At 42.1% G+C, this 22,275-nt stretch overlaps 1 protein-coding gene across 6 annotated transcripts in view; it reads right to left on the reverse strand.

The window, feature by feature from the left end:
- Positions 1–194: 194 nt before the first annotated feature.
- Positions 195–22,275, reverse strand: part of MEF2A (myocyte enhancer factor 2A) — a 77,917-nt gene continuing 55,836 nt past the window's right edge. For 3 of the 6 annotated variants that reach the window (XM_048956822.1, XM_048956823.1, XM_048956827.1), the window contains exons 7-11: positions 13,701–13,891; positions 12,115–12,138; positions 8,843–8,969; positions 4,628–4,754; positions 195–4,149 (exon numbers count right to left, since the gene is read on the reverse strand). In XM_048956822.1, the coding sequence (XP_048812779.1) occupies positions 3,789–4,149; positions 4,628–4,754; positions 8,843–8,969; positions 12,115–12,138; positions 13,701–13,891 (830 nt within the window). In that variant the 3' untranslated portion in view covers positions 195–3,788. The remainder of the gene's footprint in view (positions 4,150–4,627; positions 4,755–8,842; positions 8,970–12,114; positions 12,139–13,700; positions 13,892–22,275) is intronic. The other 3 variants (XM_048956824.1, XM_048956825.1, XM_048956826.1) reach the window with 1 other exon arrangement.

The following is a 22,275-nucleotide window of genomic DNA, read 5'->3' on the forward strand; positions in this document are numbered from 1 at the left end:
ACGACCTTGCCTTCTGTTGTTCTGTTCTCTAAGTGTTTTATAACCTTAGAGCGCTTCCGTTAAATCAGCTGTGGGTACAGCTTGGTAGTGGACCAACCATCAGGACCCAACCTGATGAGGGCCTCGGGTACTGCGGGGGCAGGAGGGCACGAGTGGGCAGATGTGCTCTGCAAATACGACAGAGGCTGGAGTACACAGTAAAAGCCAGTATCTTTACTTTAGTGAATGCAGGATACAAATATTTTACAACAACCTCTAGCATTTTTCTTAACCATTTGATAAAAAGTTCACTAGAATATTTATTGTATATTGAAGAAAAAACAACACATTCAGGGAAAAAATTGAGATTAACTTATTTTTTTCTTAAAAGATTCGTCTCAAGGATGGCAACAAAGTCCAGCTTGTGCCGCCAAACGGCTTATCATCATTAAACCGTGAACAGCTTCTTTGTGAACTGTTGACTACAAACATTTACCAAATACATAAATCTCTTTTAAAAAAGCCATTTTAAATATAGCAAAGCAGTGTTCTCTTGCACAGCAAAGTGAAGAAAGTTTCTACTAAGATTTAAACGTTTACATTGAAGTCTTTCTTTCACATTCTAATTTAACTTCTTCCCGTGATGGATTGTTAGGAGTTGTTATGTTCCTTATTTACTATGTATTTCTTGTGCGCACAGCAATTCGCAAGGTTGGGATGCTTTAGTGTCCTTGGAGTGAAAGGAAAGGCTGAAGCGTTGTTCTGACAAATCCCTGACGGGGATTTTCAAATACATGTGAATTTAAATACTACAGTGAGAGCTCAGAGATGGAGAGGTGATTTGTCACAACAGAAGATCAGATAGAAATCTGAAGTCACTCAGGCTTCAATGGGTTCAAACTAGGATTGGATTCACTTGAAACTTCAATATATTTACTTAGTTAAAAAAAGTATTTTTCACCTGTTGAAATATCTGTGCTATGTCTTTTTCTCATTATAAAACATCTTTACAATTCCTAAAAAAGTATGTTCCAAAGTTAGTTACCTGTTATTAAAAACCAGGCTTCCCATTTATTCAGTGGCGTGAGGTTCTCCCACTAGGAGAGAACGTGGCCAAAGTCTCCTGCTGAGTCTGTGGGAGGGGATGGGGCACAGGGCAACACCAGAACAGTCCCGTGAGCAGTTCCTAGGAACTTACGTGGTGGTTTTTTGATTCGTAGGTGCAATTTCAATACAAACTCTAACCCTTATGTAGCTTTTTCTTTAAGAAAACAGTAACAGCACTGTTTACAAACCTGCATAGAAATAAAGACTATTGAGATACAGTCAGCAAAGCCATCTCGTAAGGCACACAAGAAAATAGACAGTAAATGTGAATGCAGAACTCCCACTCAGATGTACAGCAAAGTTCATAGATGTGCATAAATAATGAAAAAACCACGTAACTTCTCCTAGCATCAAAAGGCTCTCCGCAGTGGTCAGTGAATTCGGTCACTTGGGAAATAAACGAGCTGCTGTGAGAAAAGTCTGCCTTTCCTGCAGGCTCTGCAGGCTCCTGCACCTGGGAACTGCAGGACATCACAGCTCAGCCGTGACCCAGGCTGCAGGGGCTCAGGAGTGGCCGTGACAGCAGCAGAGCCGCAGGCACCAGCCTGGTTCTCCAGCCGCACATCAAAGCCAGCAGCCATGAAGGCGCTGGAGCTGCCCCCACTGCATCACACGGGATGTTTGCTTCTCACACTCCTTAGCTAAAATATCAATTAATTTTTTGAAATCTGGCAAAATTATGTTATAAACAGCAGGGATTACTTACAGGGCTTTCAGTAACAAAATAGCACTGTTGTCTTTCTTTTTTTTTCCTCAGAACTACCAGCAGTGATTCATTAAGAATTCATTAAGGTCTACTTAATTTGGTTCCCAGCATAAAAGAACATGCAGGAAGGTGATCTGCATGGAGCCAGGGGTGGGAAGGAGGTGCCTCCGAGGCAGGAGCGCTCCTGGAGCAGTGCTGGTTGCTCCCAGCTCCTGCAGTTTGCTGCTGCTCAGGTGCAGCCTTTCCCAGGAGCTGCTGCTGCCCTTCCTCCCCACAGCTCCATGCACAGCAAACCTTGGCCCTGCTCTGCCTCAGGGAAGCAGCAAAGAGGCTCTGCCTGTTTCCTTCTGAAGCCCCTTTATCCCAAACCACTTACCACTTCAGAAACCCTTTGTGCTCATCTGATATGTGTTATTTCCCTATCAGGAGAAATTAGGTCAAGCTTTTTCCACCGGTTTTTGTTTCTTTTCCTCCTCGGAAGAGGCAGTTTTGAAACGATGCCTTAAGATGTGTTGTAGCAGATTTTTTTATATTTATGCAGGATGAACTTAACGCCGGATTTTTTTTTTTTGCCACTTTGCTATTTATATACATATATATAAAATGTATAATGAAGCTTAACCATACAGCACAGAGATTACAATTGAACGGCACACATTCACCACCAGTGAGGGGGACAAACCCCTTTATACACCCTCTGAAAAATCTGGATAATAATATTAATAATAATTAAAATCCAAAGAAAGTACAGTATATTTAACAAAATAGTAAATATTAAACAGTGAATACTCTACTTAATAAGGACCTCGCCTTTCTCAAGTCGGCGTCAATCCACAAAAATATACTTTTTAATCTGGTGAACGTACAATACATAGGTACTTACACCAAAGGTGATAATATATTTAAGATGCTATATACACAAAGAGTTTGGCTCAAATTTAAATTTACATATAAGTGTTCATGGCTTATTTTTCCCCCAAGGTTCCGCCTGCAAGTTTTTCCTTTTCATCTTTGAAAGCAAAAACTAGAAAGTCAAAATAAGATAAAACTATACTCTACAAAAAAGCTACAACATACAGCTTTGGCTTATATAAATAATTCATAGCAGAATGTGTTCAAAAGTACTGTATATAACTTTATATATAGTCTTCAATTCATTAGGGTATTGTTTTCTTTAATATAAAATATACATGAGCTAAAATCCGTTTCTATATTTTTCAAAGGTATGAACGTAAAAACAAATTTGTCAAACATATTCCAATTATAACTTAATATATTAATTTTATTTTGTTAATGTTCTATTTTCTAGGCTAATATTTTCGGAATATTTCATGCGAGTTCTCTATGTCTCTCTCTCACTTGTTAAAAAAATCACTTCTTTGACCCAATACACTTTTTTTTTTGCACGTGCAAAACAGGTTTTTGTTTTTATTTTCTCTAGCATCAGCCCTTCTCCATGCACCCTCTGCAATAGAGACCCATGCCAGGTGGGGTAATATAAAGGTCATTTTATGTACAGTATTGCTTTCTTCTTCCTGCTTTTCTACTGCTCTGCTGCTACAAAGCATTATTTCTTAACTACAAGTAACCATACAGCTTTAATAAAACACACAGGGACGTTACTACAGGCGAGCCCTCTTGGTTTCTGCAATCTAGTGTGGTAGGATTATAATACGGGTACAATGTTTCTTTGCAAAACAGGCTATATCATTAAAACAACAAGTCCAGGTAAGTGCCAGACTAGATCAATACCTACAGGATTGTTCTGTTACGTTTTACCATGGGACATCTGCAGCTATACAAGAAGTTTGTAATAAGTGCCTGATGATTCTGTGTATGCTACACACACTAGCACATATATATGCATGTGAAGATATATATATGCACGTATGTATATACATATAAATATACTTATTTCATGTCCTTATTTATAAATTTAGATATGTCAGGACAGTTCATTTTGAGAACACAAAACTGGAGAGGCAACACTGCGAGTTTATGTCACCCACGTGTCCATCCTCATTCGTTTTACTGACGGACTCTCTCTATCTTCTGAATTCGGCGGCCTTCCCAGCACCACGGGAGAGTGGAAGTCGCTGCGAGGGTCCTCGCGGTCGCTGCCATCGTAGGAGCTGCTGGAGCTGCTGAGGCTGTCGACAGGAGAGCGGCCCAACTCCTGGCGCTGCGGCGGCTGCTGCGGGGGCTGCGGGGGCTGCGGCTGCTGCGGGGGCTGCTGCTGCGGGAACCCCGAGGGAGTGACGCGGTCCCGGGGAGGTGAAATGGGCTCCGATTTGATGTTGATGTTTTGGTTGGTGTTAATGGATAAATTTGAACCCTGAGATATCTGGCTGCCAGTACTGGGAAAAAGAAAACCGAAAGGAGGAAATAAGAAAACATGAGAATGGGAAGGAAAGCGACAGTTCATGCACCTGCCGTGTGGTTCGGCATCCTTGAAGTAAGCGTGTAAATAAATGCCACTTCCTGACGTGAAAGAAAGCATCGATTAAAGATCCCAAGTACTTCTATAGATGTTAAAACACAAAGGGCAATAGGTAGCCATTCCAAACACCGAGTTAATCGTGTTGGTGACTTCAGCAAGGAGGCGGGCCTGCAGGGATACGGCACGTCAGCTTCAGGACTGAGCGAAGGGCCACAAAGGATACATACAGAACAACATGGGCACAGAACTGCTGCCAGCGGGCCAACTGGAAAAGCAATGTATGCATTGGGGGCAGAAAAGAAAGCAAAATGTTTTGTGTTATATATTTCCCAGTGCAGATCATTCACCTTGAAGTGCCCCACCATGCAGCACTGCGCTATTACAAATCTACTTACACGAGAGAGCTGAGGGTTGCTGGACCGAGATGGTGCTGCTGCCAGGCAGATACCTGCCCTAAAGACAGCATTCCTGGGGAGTTAAATCCCTGCAAGGCAGACAGGTCTGCGCTAGTCAAGGAGTAATCTGAGGGAAGAACAGATAAAAAAGTGTATTAACAGATTTATTCATATGTACTTACATATACATACACACATATAAATACAGACAGACAAAGGCTTTCCGCCCAGAACAGCTGAAGGCAGGTGGCCCAAAGGAGCCCACAGGTGAACACTTTGATACCTGGAGGAAGTCCTCCCAACTTCAGCAGCACCACAGCAGGACACACAGCACCAGCCGCACTCTGCAATTCCTGCCTACGTGCCACTGCCTTACACAGCTGCTTCTAACCTCACGGGTGCAGCCTTCATGCATACACACACACACACACATCTTACAAGTATTTGTTTCTGAAGATTTTAGTCTGCAAGGAAATCTCAAAATGAAACAAAAAAGGAAGCATTAAGACAAGTCATAGAAAGGAATGGTGTTTCTTGCTCTGAACTTACTGAACAAAACCTGACTGGTTCAGCTCCAGATCAAACCTGTACTTCAGATGGGAGGCAGCAATTCCCCAGACACAGTGTGCACCTCCTGGCTGCTGCCTCTGCTACAAAGCATCGTACAGCCCTACAGCCCATCCCCACACCAAGCAGGGAGCAATGCTCATTGCTGCTGGCCCAGCTGCTGAACAGTGAGGGCAGGGACTGGCACAGGGACACCTGTGTGTGTGAGCACCCACAGGGTGCTGGGAGCAAAGGCACTGCAGCTGTGTGTGGATGCAGCCCTACCTTAACACACCGCATTCTCCCTCTTCCCACAACAGTGATTCATTATTTTACATCTGAATAAATGGGCATCTCTGTACCAAATGAACTAATTCACAAAAGAAAAGCATTACTTAGAAATGTAACTTACTTAAATGAGTAATAGGAAAATCAACATGTTCCTGATCACCAGTCAGTGTCAGGCTGTTAGCTCTGCCCAGGCTGTAATGCTCAGACAGTTCTCACTTCTCATTCGCACATGAGGAGTTATTTTCATTTTATCATCACCACCCTCTGCTTTTCTTTCAGGTTCGAAAACAAAGCTGCAAATACTTGTCTGCTTTTAATTACCTTGTAACAGCGCTTCCTTAAAATAATTTCTGGCATTTAGAGGGTAAGACAAAATGCTGGCAGTCAAACTTACCGCAGGGTAACTAGAAATTCCACTCACTCAAGTATTATTGTCTGATCGCTGTCCTAGCATTGTCCTAAAATGCCAAAACCATTACAGTTTATATCTCTCAGTCTCCCCCTGCCCATACACCAACTCGTTCCATGTGCAACATGTCAGGGTTTTCCTCTCATTGCCCTATAGAGGGAGGCAAATGCAGTGCCAGCAGCCACGCTGCTCAGAGATGCATGGGCAGAGATGCATGAGGACACTGACAATCCTGGCTGCAGCCCAGCAAACTATGCTACCTACGCTGCCTTTCTGTTTCTTCTGAGCTGGCATTTGTACCCAGCAGCTATCTGAGATTTACAAGACAAAAAAAATCCAGCCCTCCAGTGATGAAGACATGGACTCAACTCACAGAGCGACCACAGCCGTAACAATCAGCAACGTGGATGTAGGCGCGTTGGCAATAAAAATAGGCAACTATTTTGCTTCAAAGTCAAATTTCTTATTTAAGACCCCTGAAAGGCTCTGTCTAATAGATACAATTTTGAAGTACCTGAGAAACACTAAAGGCTAAAGAGCCTTTCACAAAACACAGCATTACCCAAAGGCAGGGGGCTGGTTTTTAGAATAGTTTCCTAGCAGCAACAGCACCTGGCTGCAGTGTGGGACACCATGTTCACTGTGTGCTGCTCCCAAGCACTCAGTGCACAGCACTGCTCCACTTCCCAGCAGCTGCTGCCACATGGCGCTGCCTCCAACCACTGCACAGCACAGAGGGAACAGCTCGACTGTTCAGGGGCAGGAAAACAGCAGCAGTGCTCTGAGCAGGCACAGGAACTGCTGGCTTACTGCACACAGCGAGTAAACAAAATGTATGGACAGTCATCGTAGCAGGAATCACAGCCAGGTCTACACATCCAGTACATTCATGCTGCAGTTTCTAATGTGAAACAAGAAACTAACAACAATTCTTCACTCAGAGCACTGTTACTGTAGCCCCATCCTGTTCATTGGCCTCTCCAGCCCTTACCCCTCAGGGCAGCAACCACCTGCACAGGTTCCTCCTGCACTCAGCTGCTCCTGCAGCAGAAACCTTTGACCCTTTCTGCAGCAGAAACCACTGCTGACTGAACAGTCCCTGTTCAAACCAAACCCCTGCACGCAGTGGGTGCAGGGCAGTGCCTCGAAGGCAAACCAACGCAGAAAGAGTACTAATAGCAGCTAATGGGCACAGGGATAGTGCTGTAGGGAAGGGGGCATGAGACCAAAACAGATTCCAGTTGTTGAGCTGACAGATGGCTACAGGTAGGAACTAACAAAACATCCTGAAGTCCTTTAAAGCTTAAAAAAAAAGATATCAAAAAACAGCCAGTGTATAAAATCCAGCCTTTTTGTCAGGAAAATGATCATGAAGGGATGGCACTCGTTCTGCTCCCTCTTTCAGAATAGACTCCTGACAGTGCCCATCCCTGCAGAAGACAAACACAAAAAGCCTTTGTTTAACTCGAGTTCTGGCTACTTTCTACATACACGAAATAAAGTTTCTTTGGATTTGCCCTGACCTTTGCACAAGGCCGTGCTTTGTTTCCTGCTCTGCCCTCTTGGGCTTTTTTGCCCAGCAGAGCCTTCTGACAGGAGGAAAAGAGAAGAAGAAAAGACAAAAAGGAAGAGCTCAGGTACCAGCTGCTCAGCCTGAGCTTTCGCTGCCCACAGGACATGAGACAGCCCTGCACAACTGCACGTGTGCCCTCTCAAAAAGAATACTGCCATGTTTAAAAAAATGCCTTCATTTCTAACACACCATACACTGCCTTTTCTGTTCTTTGGTTTCAGAGCTCAGCAAGCATTACAGACTGCCTCAAATCTCAGTCCACAAGGAATGCTGCACACCACCAGAAGTTTTCTTGCATAAAACAATGTCACCAAAGAAATACATCTATAGACTTATTTGCAGAGTATTTACTATGACTGGATTTAATTCTGCTTGGAGTATATACATAATAACTGAAAGCCTACCTAGTAAGACTTCAATGCTACTATTGCTGACACTACACTCCCCACCTCAAAAATTCCTGTTATAACAGATATTATAGCATTTACATTTGAATGTCCTAGCTAGATTACACCTAAAAAGAACAGCACATTGGGCAACTATTTCCTTTGCTTTTTCACTTGCTTTTAAGTAGCAGCTAACTTAACTCAGACCTAAACTCTTACACTTATCTGCAATGCAGTGTCTCTGTAAGTGCATTTGGAAATTGAACTATGCATCACAGACCAGCCCAAGTCCATCAGGTGTGGCCTATCAAGGAAATGATTATCAAAAACTCCCTTTCCTGTTGCATACAGGCTCTGTGACAAGTACAGAGCAGGCTCAAGAGCAGGCTGAGTTACCTCTGCTGATGTGGAGACAAAGCAGGAGGCACCACAGTCTGAGCTACGTTCCGAATGGACAAACCAACTGTCACGTTACCAAATTATCTGAATCACACTTTGGATAAAAAAGGAGTTTTGAAGTCCTTCAGACACTCCCAGTGATGAAATGCTGACTGTGCCCAACACCAACTCCCCGCCTCGCTCTGGAGAACGCAGCCAAAGAGGAAGGGGCTGCTTCTTGAGAACTGGAAGTCCTCTCTGAATCCAGATCCCTCGTGCCACGGGAATTCAGCAGAGAGCACGGCTCAGCACGCCCTGAAGTAGCAGCACTGTGTCAGTGTGAGGTTGTCACCTCACAGATGGACATCGAGAACACCACAGCAATAAGGAAATGCATTCATTGTGTCTCTGCCTGCATTCAGCTGTGCACAACTTGACTGAAAGCTTCTTCCGTCTGTAAGTCCCAACATTGACACATTCTACATTCAGAAGGCTCATTTCTGGATGAATAAAAGCCTTCATTTCAACTGAGCAGCAAAATAAAGCCAAGTGTCACAGGAATGCAAATTTTCTGGGCTTATGAATCACAAAACCTGGTGCATGTGAGGAATCAAGGCACGCACAATGCTTACCAGTGTTGTAGGCAGTGGGCATGGCCGAGTACACGAGTCCCTGCGGCGGCAAGCTGGGAGTTGTCACTGACACCACGGGGGTGGCGAGGGGCTGCGTGGACTGAGAACTACTTATCCTTTGGGTATTCTATAAACGATGAAAAATAACAGCATGCCTTGTGATATCAGTCAGAGCAATAGAAACTTACGTGCTAATAGAAAAACAGCGCTCAAATAAAATGTGTCACTTTGCTTTGTGTTTTAATTAGCAATACTTAGCTTTCGTCAGGATGGATTTTATAAATGAACCCCAACATTTCAAGACTCAACCAGAAACGATCTCAGCAAACAGAAATGAAAAAGGTAAGACTGACTGGTCCCCTCCTGAGCATGCACATCTCAACAGTGTTCATTTCAGCTGAAGGACAAGAACCAATGCACTTTCTTAGGGATACATACAATTCTCAGAAGTTCTTAAGTGACTGAAGGGGCTCATGCCTTATTTTTGAAGAGGATCTAACGCAGATGGCAAGGTGCAGTTCCAGAGGGGACGGTTTCCAGCTGTTAATCTGACCCGCATCTCAGCTTCCAGCTCTGACCCTGTGCTAACTACACCTGCCCTGACAGCAACACGGCGATGGCATACGTTTCTGTTGGTAAGACCTTGGCCAGGAAACAATCCTGCTGTTCCCATGGTTGCTGAGAAAGCGGTGAAGCACTTGTTATAGTGCAGATACGTTTCAAAGCAAATGACATTCGAGTTAATGCAGAACAACTGTGCCTTCTGACAGGAAAAACAGCTGAATTCCATAGTCTCACATTATCTGTTCTCGCTGTAGGCGTGAGCAGTCTTTCTTTGCCATATACTGGAGTGAACATCTGTAGCAAACATATCACTCACATTAAGCTCTTCAACAAAATTTGCTGTTTAGAAAACCTTACGTTAAATATTGCGCTGAATGCCAGCAGACAGCAAAGTGCTCTGTCACAGACACACAGCTCTCCATGGATGCAATGCTGTGGGGATGCTTCATTTTACTGATAGAGCTCCTAACTTCCCTTTCCTTGCACTTCGTATTTCTACATTCTCAAAGAACATTCCCCATTAAGGGAGCTGGAGTTCACACATTTTTAAGGCTATTGCCTGGAGCCCTGTATCTCCCATATTCCTGAAAAAATGTATCTGCTACAGAAATGGTGGGATTTTTGCCTCTGGTAGAGTTTCACTTCCTAGCTTTAGAAAAGTACGCTGCAGCTAGATATTAAAATCAGTGTAGCACAGCCTTCCAGTGGCTGCCATGCCATGCCTGGCCCCTAACCCTCCAGCACTGCAGGAGGGCCCCGAGCCCCACAGCCTCTGGGATCTGTTCCACTTCCCAGGTTCCAAAGCCCTAAAACCACAAAGTGAGTCCCACTGATTTTCTGTACAATTTATCCTTCTAAATCACTTAGGGACTTCTGAAAATCTCCACTAGACCGAGTTTATCTGGCCCTAAGATATGTTATTAGAGCAGATTTTTGTCTGTCAGGAATTGACCTTTTTACAAAGCTTTCTTGGATGGCAGCCTATAAAGTTGGGATTACTGCATAATGGAAAAGTTAGAGGAGTACACTGGGAAACAATCCAGGCCAAAGGATTTCCCCATGGGACTTTTTTGCTTTTCTGAGTGGATAATAAAGGTGGTTTTCGGAGGCAGTTTATTTCTGAGTTACTCTGCCACACAAAGGCACTGAGATGTATCTGGATGTATCCAGCACTCGCTGCTCTTGCAGAGTCAGCCCGTTCCTTAAGCTGTGCACAGGACAGGGGACAGGCAGAGCTGGATGCTTCACACTGCCATTTCTGCGCTCCACCTTCGTGTTCGGTTCCACGCAGACCGAATATGCGCTCACAGCTGCGATGTGGAGCTGCTGTCTGGCACTATGTCAGCATCAGAAAGGAGCACAGCAGGAGCGATTCCCTTACAGGTGCTCTACATACTGCCAAGAGCTTGCAAGGAAGGCGCTGCTGTTTCTCTGTGCCTTCAGCAGCCCGTGGCGCAGCCGCTAGAGGGCCCGCTCTCCATGCAGCATCCGCACACCAGCCCTCAGAGCGCATCGTTTCACATCGCAAGGGGTGCAGCAATTCTAGCAGGAGAATGCCTTAATTCAATTGCCTTTGCACAAATCTGATTTCTGACATTTATGCAATGCTATTTTGATTAAGAGTTCCTATGTTGAATTAAAGCTCTCTCTCTTGCGCTGGAAACAGACACTCCTTACGAGGGTGAGAAGATGGAGGGGAACTAACAAGGCAGCCCAATGGAACTTATCAACTATCACACTGGATTTCAAAAACACATTTCCCCTTACTTTTCTATATCTATTGCTTATGTGTAAGGAAAAAAACAACCAAAAGCATGCATGTATTAAGAAACGTATCTACGTCACTACATTTTCCATGCTTTCATGCAATTAGAGCCTCCTGTTAGCAACAGGTCCATGTTGGAAACCAGATCAAGTCGTACACTACGCAGAGCTTTAGGGCTGCACTGTGATGCAGCACCTCCTGCACGCTTTGTGCTACGGCAGCTGAACAATTTGCAAATTGCTCTAAAAATAAGTTACAAATTATTGCAGCCTTACGTTATTTTCCAGACAGAATGCCAAATGTCAAAACCTTTTGGAAAAAAAAATAGCAAAACACAAATCCCAGGAGTTTCCTTTCAAAAACAAAGTATCGTTCCACTGGAAAAAAGGTAGGATAATAGGTTTTGCAATTCTCCATTCCTTTTGGTAAACAGGGAACACCCCTGTGGTTTGATAATCTCACGCAGGATGAAATAATGCTAAACTCAAAAAGGTGACCTCATCAGCAATGATATCATCTCCATGCAATAAGTAATACACGGCACACTTGTGTTACTATCTGAAAGCGTCAGGATTGAAGCCACCTTCTAAAAATATTGCACCAATTTAGGGGATAAGTGGTTGTTTATGTTTCATAAAACAAAGCACATCAAACATGCTATACACATGGACAGTTACTCTGCAAGGCTCTTTTCCAATGTTCCCTCCAAGAAAAACAGAAATCGTTTCAGAAAAAAAAAATTTACAAATGGAAAGTGCTCAACTTTGGATGTGAATTCAACTTGAATTGGTCCATTTTTAAGTCTGATAAACAATTGCATTTCAATCTGCTACCAAGGGAACACTGGAATTATTTAAAACACGTAATGAAACTACAGTTAAACAGAACTGTAGTAAAAAGTTGCTGTCTTGCTGTGTCTCATCAAACAGGAGCCCAGACTCACCAACTCCAATTCATCCTCCTCCGTCTGTACTCAGCAAACAAGAGGGATAACACAGTTACTAACAATAGCATTGCTTTCAAAGATGAAAGAAAAAGTCACGTTTGTGCTTTACATTTTTATTCATGTCAATTAATAATGCGAATTTGCCTCCTGCCTGTGAATAATGCTGGCAGGAAGGACGGCACGTAATGCAGGTCGCTTGATAAGAAATACTGTACCAAAGACATACTTTGGCAAAACTAAAGCACAAAAAGTAATAAAAGCAAGAACACAACTACACATTGACATCATATGTAAGTATGCAGCACAGCTGTTTCTGGCTGCGTTGATGCAATACACAGTGAGCAAACTAACCAAATATTTCTCACATACAATCACTGTGCCATCCCAGCACCTCTAAGAATTCTCCTTCCAAATTCCTCAGAAAGCCAAAAAGTATGTGGAATTTTATGTCATTCCTGACAGCAGCACAGTAAGTGGGTACTGTGCACTTCTAACATTAGAACTGCACCAACACAACGCTCATTTGTACCTAATTCTAATTATTTTAAAAATGATTTTCACTTCAAAATCTATCTAGTGCATTTCCTGTCCTCCACACTTCAGTTTTCCTAAAAAAACCCTCAGCTTTACAAATCATTACTCCAAACATAACTGTAGCTTTTGTTATTTGGATTAATTTTGTATTATTCATCGTGAATACCAGTACAAATGTAAGCACTTGTGGTATCTTAAAGACAAAAACAAATTATTTAGAGAGTACTTCTGTTGCTTATATCCTGCTTCTCTTGGTTATGGTTCGTTCTTCCATACACAGAGAAGAAAGAACACCCGTATCAATGTTCAAGAATTCTACGTGACAGGGAAAGACCAAAAGGATTTGGTCAGCCAAATGAAAGGAGGAATAGAACAACTCTTCCTGACAGACCTGTTCTGCCCTCAGTGCTGTGGTTGCTTCATGCCTGACTCAGTACTTGGTGCTACACGAAACCAGGCTGAGCAAACATTATTACCAACATGCCAAGCTGCATAATAGTATTGAAAGGTACACAAACAGGGCCTGGGACTGATCCTCATCACCCTTTCATGTCTCCATTGAAGATGGGATGCCCAGCATCATACACTGTGCCACGCAGGTTGCACTCCAGTACGTCACACTGAACAGGAGTTTTTCTCAGACCATCATTACCACTGAAGCTATGTTTTGTATCCCACAGACATTACAATCCAGGAAAAACAGGTACAAATTTGCTTTGGAGCATGTTAATGGAGTTTGTATTAGCAATAAAATGAGCTATTCCTGCACAGAATAATGCATAAGCCTTCTTAAAACCCACAACCTCCAAACCAGTTAAGTTCTCAGTGCCAAGTCAGTGAGGCATCAAAACAAAATCCAAATCTAAATCTCTAGGATTGCTCTCTTAACCATGCTTAGGTCAGATTGCTAGCTTACGCTTTAGAAAAAAGGCTTCTCTATTACTGTAACCTACAGTCACAGATGAGATAGTGTCTTCCTATGCGTGTGGGCAAAAGAAGTCATTTTGACCCCAAATAAAACTAGCTCCAGAACAAATGTATTAACTTACCAGCGGTGGCATCATACCCTTGCTGGAGGGTGGGATGACGACACGGAGGTCCGGTTTGCGATTGTTCATTCCAAGATTACCTCCTCCAGGTGGAGGTGGAGACTTTGTAGGCATGACTTTGCCTAAGCCATTCCCACCGCCAGCAGTGCCAAGCAGGCTTGGTGAAGCTCGAGAATTCACAAACCCATTTCCTGAAAAACAAACGTACCTCAGGACACACATACCTCGAGAGCAGGAGCCACAGCAAATCGTGGTGTGTGCACAAATTATGTAATCTTTCTTTCATAAAACTTCCAATGCAAACTTCTCACAAGAGGAATGGCACAGAGTAACCAAACAAAAGGCACTGCACCCAGAAGATCAATACATAAAGCTGGTAAGCATAAAGCCCTCTTAAGGGCTCTGCATGGCAGCTTAAATACTGAGAACAACTACTGTCAAAGAACTGTTTCTAATAACATATGTTGGTTTTGGTCTTTCCTTTTTCCAAGCTGAATTCTCAAGACACTGAGCTGCACAGCCTCACTGCACCCTTACTCCCACTCCACACAGAGCACCAACTATACAAGATTGCTGTCTCTGAGAGTAAGTCTCCATTTCTACAATGGATTCTACAAATACATTTAGGATCTGCAGGATTTCCATTCCTACTCAACAATGAAATTAATTTCAAGTTGCAGTAACATACATTGTCTGGTTAGCATAAGTGGTAATGATAAGGAGAACAAATTCTTTCCATTTCAATTCATTCTGAGCTCTGGGCACAGATATACGTGTTGCTCATGTCCAGTGATTGATTTTACACAGGTCCCTATCCCTTATGCTGGTGTGCACAGTGAAGGACAATTAGATGAGCCCCATCCTAGATACAGGTCCTGACTTCAGCACTGCAGTCTCCAGCAACTGACTGTGCTCAGCACACAGCCTTGAGTCTATACTCTGATCAGAAGAAAGTAACACAATACTGAAACAATTCAGTGCACAGTACTGCATTTTCCTGTAGCAATAGGAGAACATGTCACGTTCACTATGGCATATTTGTCAGAATTTTTTTTAGGCCACCATATAATGATTTTACCAGACTTATTCCAACAACTCCCCAGATACCCACACCTTATTCAGCTGCAAAGGAAAAGCGTTAAGCAACAGGATTTTACAGCAGGGAGCTCTATAGCTCACACTACCGAAGTTGTGTGTGCATGTATAAACAAATACAATTCATAATAACATTATGTTTATACTAACATTCCAGTTCTGAAAGCGGCCTTTATAGTCACCGTTCAGGGGAAGTCTATTACACAAAGTTCACTGTGTGGGAAATTCTCTTCTAACAGCCTGTAGTGCCACGCTGGCATGAATTTTGTATTATTATTCTAATTTAAATAGGCCCCTATGCCCAATCCAATTTTATTACATTAAATACATGTTAATCTAAAAGCAATTAAAATAAGAAAGATATCAGTGTCACATTGTACCTTCTTTAGTAAAATTCCTAATGCATTTTATAGCGAGGATGAAGAACAGTAACTATCAGTAGGACAGCACAACATTTAATGAAGGTGATACTGAGCTCATCTGTGTCAAGAACCCAGCAGTGAATTCAGCAGGCTGCTAATGAGAGAGCCTCTCCTGTTACCCCAATCCTTAATACAGGGGGGAACTGTCAAATGCAGTCCTCATCTTTTCCCTGCCTGCTATCAGTTGAACCTCATATATTACTTTCATCAGTTCAGCAATGGAAACAGCAAAGATTAATGTAAGAATAACAAAATCCTTATGCTGATGTGAAGATAGAATCACAGAATCAGCAAGGTTGGAAGAGATCTCCAAGATCATCCAATCCAACCGCCCACCCATGGTCAATATTTCCCACTGAACTAAAGATGTCCTATTGAGTTTTATAGAGGTCTTTTGGAAAATAGGGCACTGCTAAATATTTTTCAAGAAAAAACAAAATGGTTGGGATGAACTGATCTAAAGTTTGCAAGCACAATTGTTGTCCACATGTCACTAAGCAGTACATCCACAACTTTCAAGTGAGGATTTCAAATTAGACTTCGTTGCTCTGTGGATTTCCTACTGTGCCAGATGCCTGACCATACATGGATGATCTGATTGCTCCTTTATTTCCAAGGCTCATAGCGTAAAGACAAGCTTTTCTAATTTAGTACTTTCCTGAAGCACTTTTAGGCGTAGGCGAATCAGTTTTTTCTGAGAACTGTACCATCTTACTCAGAAGCCAGGTAGGAAAGAAGGGATACAATGATAGCTGCAAGAAAAAGCTTTTTGTGGCAGCATTCTTCCTCCGTAACCACAGCAAAAATCTATTTCACGGTTAAAGTTTCTATGTTCTTCAACAGAAAATAACAGAATTTCTTGGGATGCTTCAAGGTTAGAAATAAAATTAAGCTAAAGAGACTGGGAAGTTTGCTTAGACTGGACAATACAAAGTAGAGCTCTACAGTAGGAGAAAATTGGCAACTTTTCATCATGAGTTAGAAGAGACTTGCAGGAGCTCCAGGCAAAAAAAAAAAACAAACAACAAAAAACAACCCAACCACAGACACAGAGAAACCAAATCCACACGGAATTGGTTTATTTCCTAATTGCTGTGGCAGGTGTATGGGTTGCTTCATGTAGTAGGACATAGGAATGAAGCACAAGAGCATACAGAACAAGTACAGGGCAATTCCAATGTTATGTTGTAAAAGGTAGGTCACGCAGACAAAGAAACCATAAAAATAGAAGTTCTGCACTACCTCTGAGGTATCTGAAACTGTGGGACATCTTTATTAAATAGATGCATCGATACCTATCCATTATAAATGAGCGTACACATTAGCTATGAAAAGCCCACACCGCATCAGGTCACAAAGCAAACCTCCCCAAAGGACTGAGCAGAAGCTGAGCAGGTCAGGAAAAAGATGCAAGGGAAGAGAAATTATTTGCAAACAGGCACACTTTTACCTAACTGTATCTAACACATTGTTACAGCACCCTCCATTTTATAAAAAACGACAGCGCGTTTAAAGACCTCACCGTGCTAAAAGAGTTGGTGTTTGAATCTAATAATAAACAGAATGTTATCACTCAGTATGCTGTCAGTACTACTACATGCAATGCTGTGGTGCTCCACATTGCACTTGAAGCCTCAGAACAATACATCTCTTTGGAACAATGGAGCTCTGTATCACATTTTGGTCTAGCCTGTAACTCCATTTCCTGTCCTCTGTTTTCAAGTATTTTGGTAGCTCATGTGTTAAAGCTGGACAGTGTCTTTCTTCCACACCCAATACAGTCATTTCCTGCAACCCTTATTACAAGGCTCTGCCAATCCTTCAGAAACATTTCATGCTTTTAACAGTGCTGTCAAAAACAACAAACTCTGTGCCATTGCCTCCTCCAGGCAGTCTGACTCGAGCAGCAGGGCAGAGTCGAGCATTTGTTCTGTCAAATGGCTGAGCACTTCTTAAAAACAGAAAACAAGCGTTTAGAAAAAATATGTATTAAGAATGGGAAAAATGGCAGAAGTGTACAACAGTACGGGTATTGACCTAAGAGAAGCATTTTGCTAGAACTTCTTTTTCTTCTCTTTAGCAAACACTTAAGTATTCATACCTATAACTTGAAGAACCAGATGCTGTGGCTGCAGGAAGACTGTAGAATATTCATTTCTAGAATGAAACTTTAAGCATTTTTTGTTGCTGTTGAAGATCTAATAAGAAAATTAAATTAAAAGCTAAGAGTGAGAGGATAACGAAAAGCACAGCATTTCTTGGAATAAGGTCAGGAGCCAGAAAACGATAACCATTACAGCATGATGCAACTCCTCGGCACTCTGCCAAACCAAGGCTGTAATGCCCCCATAAATTCTGCTCAAATTTTGTACCATGCAGAAATTTTATCCACCACATCCAATATACACCTTCCCCAAATGCAATTATTTTAAATTTAAAAACCAAACTGAAAATGGAAGCAGAATATAATTCCCTATGCACGCATAAATTCAGACTACTGCTTTTATTTCCATTGCAAGAGTTTTATTTAACTGATTTTTAAGCACAACTATAAGCGCATTTTCAAGACACGTTTTTGGAAAACAGACACCCATGCAAAGATAAGCTCCCAATCCTAGAAATCATTTTAAACAGATTTCAAAATTCACACTTCAGTGAATTGCTGTGATAATAAGCATGGCCACTGTGCATGAGCCCACTTCTTCTTTAGCCTTCTTTCCTAAGCCTAAGTTTTAAAATCCAGCTATTTCAACAAGAACTGAACCCCCTGCCTTCAGAAACGTAATGCAGCTTAATCTCATTTATAGTCCTCCAGCCCAAGATGAAGCATTCAATTACACGAGCCAGACTCATATATCACTGTACAAATCACATCAGCTGAAACAATGAACACACGTGGCTGGAAAGCACTCCATGTTCTTATTAATACTCAAGGAATAAATTACAGTCGTTGATGCTATTAATCTTTTCTTGTGGTTCACCTCTGGAGAAACTAAATGGCTGCATATAGTTCTGAAAAATAATCATGGACAAGGAGTGAAATAACGTCAGATTAAGCAAAAATAAAAATGGTAGCAAATGAATAGACACACAAGTGACATCATGTAACCTGACAAAAGTCACATAAATAGAAGTAAACTGAAAAGTACTTTTGCAAACACTGAACCACTATACCTACAGAACACCAGAAAAGTGCTCACACACGAGACTTGGGTTGGGGATAGAGCTTTGAAACCAAATCTAACAATTGCATTTCTACTTGCAGTAGCTACCCCAGTTTGCGTGCCTGAATGTGACAGCTTTAAGCAGGAATCAAAATAAAACTACAACAAACAACCCACAGCTGCAGCTCACACCACTTTCAGCTTTGCATAGAGATCTCTGCTGATGCCACCCTAGTTTTATAACTCCACCTTAGATCTCTGCTGCCTTTGGGAAGGCTGTATTGCGACATTTCAAGGAAGCTGAAGTTAATCTATTTCCACAGATCTTCAAAGATCAATCCTTCAGATAATACTATGGACAGAATTAAAGTATACCTTTGACAGCAGTCAATCTTTGAAACATGTACAATTTATACTTCTAATGGCAGTACTTTAGATATTAAAATGCAGCAAAAAAGACACACCATATTGCCAAGGAAATGCACTCTAGCAAAACTGAAGGGCAAAATGTTTTTTAAGACTCAGCCTTAAAAAGGTTGCTGGATTTTCCTTTTTCCTGAAGTTAAATGCAAGGGTGAGAGAGAACTTTCAAGAATATTTAGAGTTTAAATAGCCATCTTCAAGATAATGGTTGTTTATTCAGAATGCAGCAACGAAATTAAAACGAGCACATTGCTTTTGTATCTAAATGTTATCCAACTGCCTGAGAAAATACAGCAGTGGGAATGAGACAGATGCCCTCTAGGTCATTTCCAAACTACACAATTTACAGTTAATGAAATCAGAGTTCTGCTTTCTGAATCTGTTGATTTCTATACATCTACATAAAACCACGGAAAGAACAGAAGCCAGAAATGCTGTGTTCAGAACTGCTGAGGCCACGTGCTGCAGCATCCTGAGCAAGCTGACATTACAGCAATGCTGAGACTTCATACGGATCCGCCGCTACTCTCAAACTCAGATGGGAGATGAACAATTTGTCATACACGTGGCAAATTGTACCCAGAATTGTATTATATGTCCTAGAAAATCAGAAATTATGGTAAGATATTCTGACATTTCAATTTTAAAAGTCCATGGGTAATTCAGGGGCTGAGCTGACCGCATGCTGATGGGGCATTTTGCTACAACTGAAAAAACCTAAATGCTTTCTTCTACCAACATGTTTTTCCAAGCCAATTTCAGCCCATCATTTCCTGTGAACTGATCTAATGAGATGATGATGGATGCATCAAACTTTGTTCTGTGCTGATAAGCAGATCTGTGCCTAGCAAAGGAGACGGGTTCAGCGAACCAGCAGGTCTGCAGTCCACTCTCAGTAGTCCTCCTCGAGCAGAGCTTGGAAGCTGCAAGCTGGAAGGGTAAACAGGCTGCTCTCAGTGTTCTCCAGGCATCCTTCAACTTCTTCCTTAGAGAAGGGTGAAACACTGACTTGTATTTACCCAGGTAACCCGGTAACCCTGAAGATCAGAGCAAGGCAAAATATTATGCCAACACTATTGAGATTACAGAGCAAGAACCTCTGCCTACTGCATTTTGCATTACTTGCCATCACTTCCAATACAAGCTAAGAAGTGAGGAACTTTGCCCAGTGAAAGACCACCTCTGACAGATACTGCCTGTCACACGAAGAGGATGTGCCGCAGATAAAGTAGTAATGTGCTCAAGGTTTACAGCTATTTTCCTTGGGCAAAGCAGTGCTGTGCTGTTTATCTGGCACATATGATGTGTAGGTTGCTCCAAAAGTAATGCCTCCTAGTTACTTCCATGGAAACAACAACAGACACAAAGAATGCAATAACACTACACAATAGAGCTAATTCTCAGCTACAAAATGCTATTTTTCAACACAGTCACCATCACAGCTGTGCATTATCACCAGCAATGAACAACAGCCTGCATACCATGCTCATAAAAATGTGCACCAGTGGAGGAGACCCAGTGCTGCTGTTGCCACTGCTGAAAGGCACCACCCACCACTTCTCTGCGCTACAGTCACTGTTTGGTCTCCACAAATTCTCAGCAAGTGCTGATGAATGTCAATGGGTGCCATTTTTCCTCATGGAAGAATTCAATTCCATCCTTTTGCTTCATCCCTCTTCCATGTCAGATTCCATTTTGTCACACAGCTCCTCTGCCATCCCACCAACATCTTTCTCTGACAAACAGGAAGCATTAATTTTGGAGCAGTCCTCACATAAATTGGTGAATCTGGGTGTTAGGTAGAGGAAGAAGAACATGATTCCTTAAGGAAAAGATTGATAGCACCAATCCAATTTAAAGCAAAACCACTGCAAGGGTTTTTTTCAGAGTTAGTTGTATACGTCTCATTGGGTGCTCTTTCATTTAGTAAGCAAAACATGAAGAGAAATGTATGCACAGGAAGCTGTTTTATTATTGATGCCTTTTGGTGCGTGCTTAAGAACTGCAGCATAAGTCATTTGACTTAACAGACTTGTGAAAGGTCAGTCTGACTGTTTTATCCTCAAACACATAGAAATGGTCTCCCAGTCAGACAAGCCCTCGAGTTAAAGTGAACCATTTTGCTGGCGTGGCCTTTCACACTTCCCTGTCTTGATCCCCTCCTGAACTGCAAGGCAGTTCACAGGTGTAAGCAAACTGTCAATGCACCTCTGCATAATCCTTCCTGGTGTCATGACACCATGATCAAAGATGACACATGATCTTAGGCTGGCTCTCAGTAGGGATCCAGTAGCTCACAAGACACAGCTGTTCAGGCAATTATATTCTTCAGCTCTAGTCCAAAGAAATCCAATACACCCGAAGTTACTTCGTATGCTCAGAATCTGAAGATCGGTGAGGACATGACATAAGATAGATCCGGAATGAAGAGGAGAAAGTCAGTATCAGTACTCAGGATAACTCTCTCTTACCCATACTTTCTGATGACAGAATTGTAAAAGGAAAGATAATTTCCCAGATGAACTGGGTTCATTACTGACTGGAAGGGCTACTTCACTGACAAGGATACTTGTAAAAAGATATCATGTCCCTGCATTATAAAAACTCTCCAGTTCCAACAGCTCCTTCAGAAACACCCATTACTGGGAAGTTCTTCGGGAGCTCACCACAGTTCAAAGGTATCAGGGTTTCTTTGGCATGCAGCCCAGGCAATGAAGGCCACAGTCCTAACGGGCCACTCTGGTATTTTGCATGGTTATAGCTCAATGCCTCACAAGAAAGGTGTGGGAGCAGAAAGTAGAAAAGGGCTAACGCTGGTACTTCTTCTAAGGTTTTCCAAATTCTTACAGTCATTAAGAATAGGGCAAATTCAATAGCACTAAACTTTGCTGGCAAATACCACCAAATCTTCTGGAACATAGTAAGGTAGACATCCTTATGATAAACATGAAGGCGATCTGTCCATCAAGTGTCCTTTCAGTTTTAGACCAAAGAATTTCTCCCCACATTTGGACATTCAGAGCAAGTGACAATATACGGCTAACAGAAACCATGGACTTTTGAGAAGAAGGATACAGACATGCAGCATGCGTTCAAACCGTGATAACGTTGATAACAAACAGCAAACTGTACACATCCTGGGGATCCAGGGCTCCTGAAGCATATTAGATGTCCATCATAAACTGAACAGGGTTAGTGCTGGCTACTGGCAATACCATCATAAAAATTCTAGCTGCACAATATTTAATTAACAACAAAAATCTTTGCTCAAAAGCAAAGACTCAAAATGTAGGATCTTTTTCCTCCTCTCAAAACTGATACACTTGCTAAGTGAAAAGGATCTGCTGAAGTTTTCACATGATGGGTTAACTTAAAAAAAAAGCTCAAAAAATGTAAAATAGATTTCTCAGAGTTATGACAGCTGCATGCAAAACGATCACAAAATTTTCTGTTCTAACCATAAAAAGCCAC

This window comes from Lagopus muta, chromosome 10 (genome assembly GCF_023343835.1).
Source record: "Lagopus muta isolate bLagMut1 chromosome 10, bLagMut1 primary, whole genome shotgun sequence".
NCBI lineage: Eukaryota > Metazoa > Chordata > Aves > Galliformes > Phasianidae > Lagopus > Lagopus muta.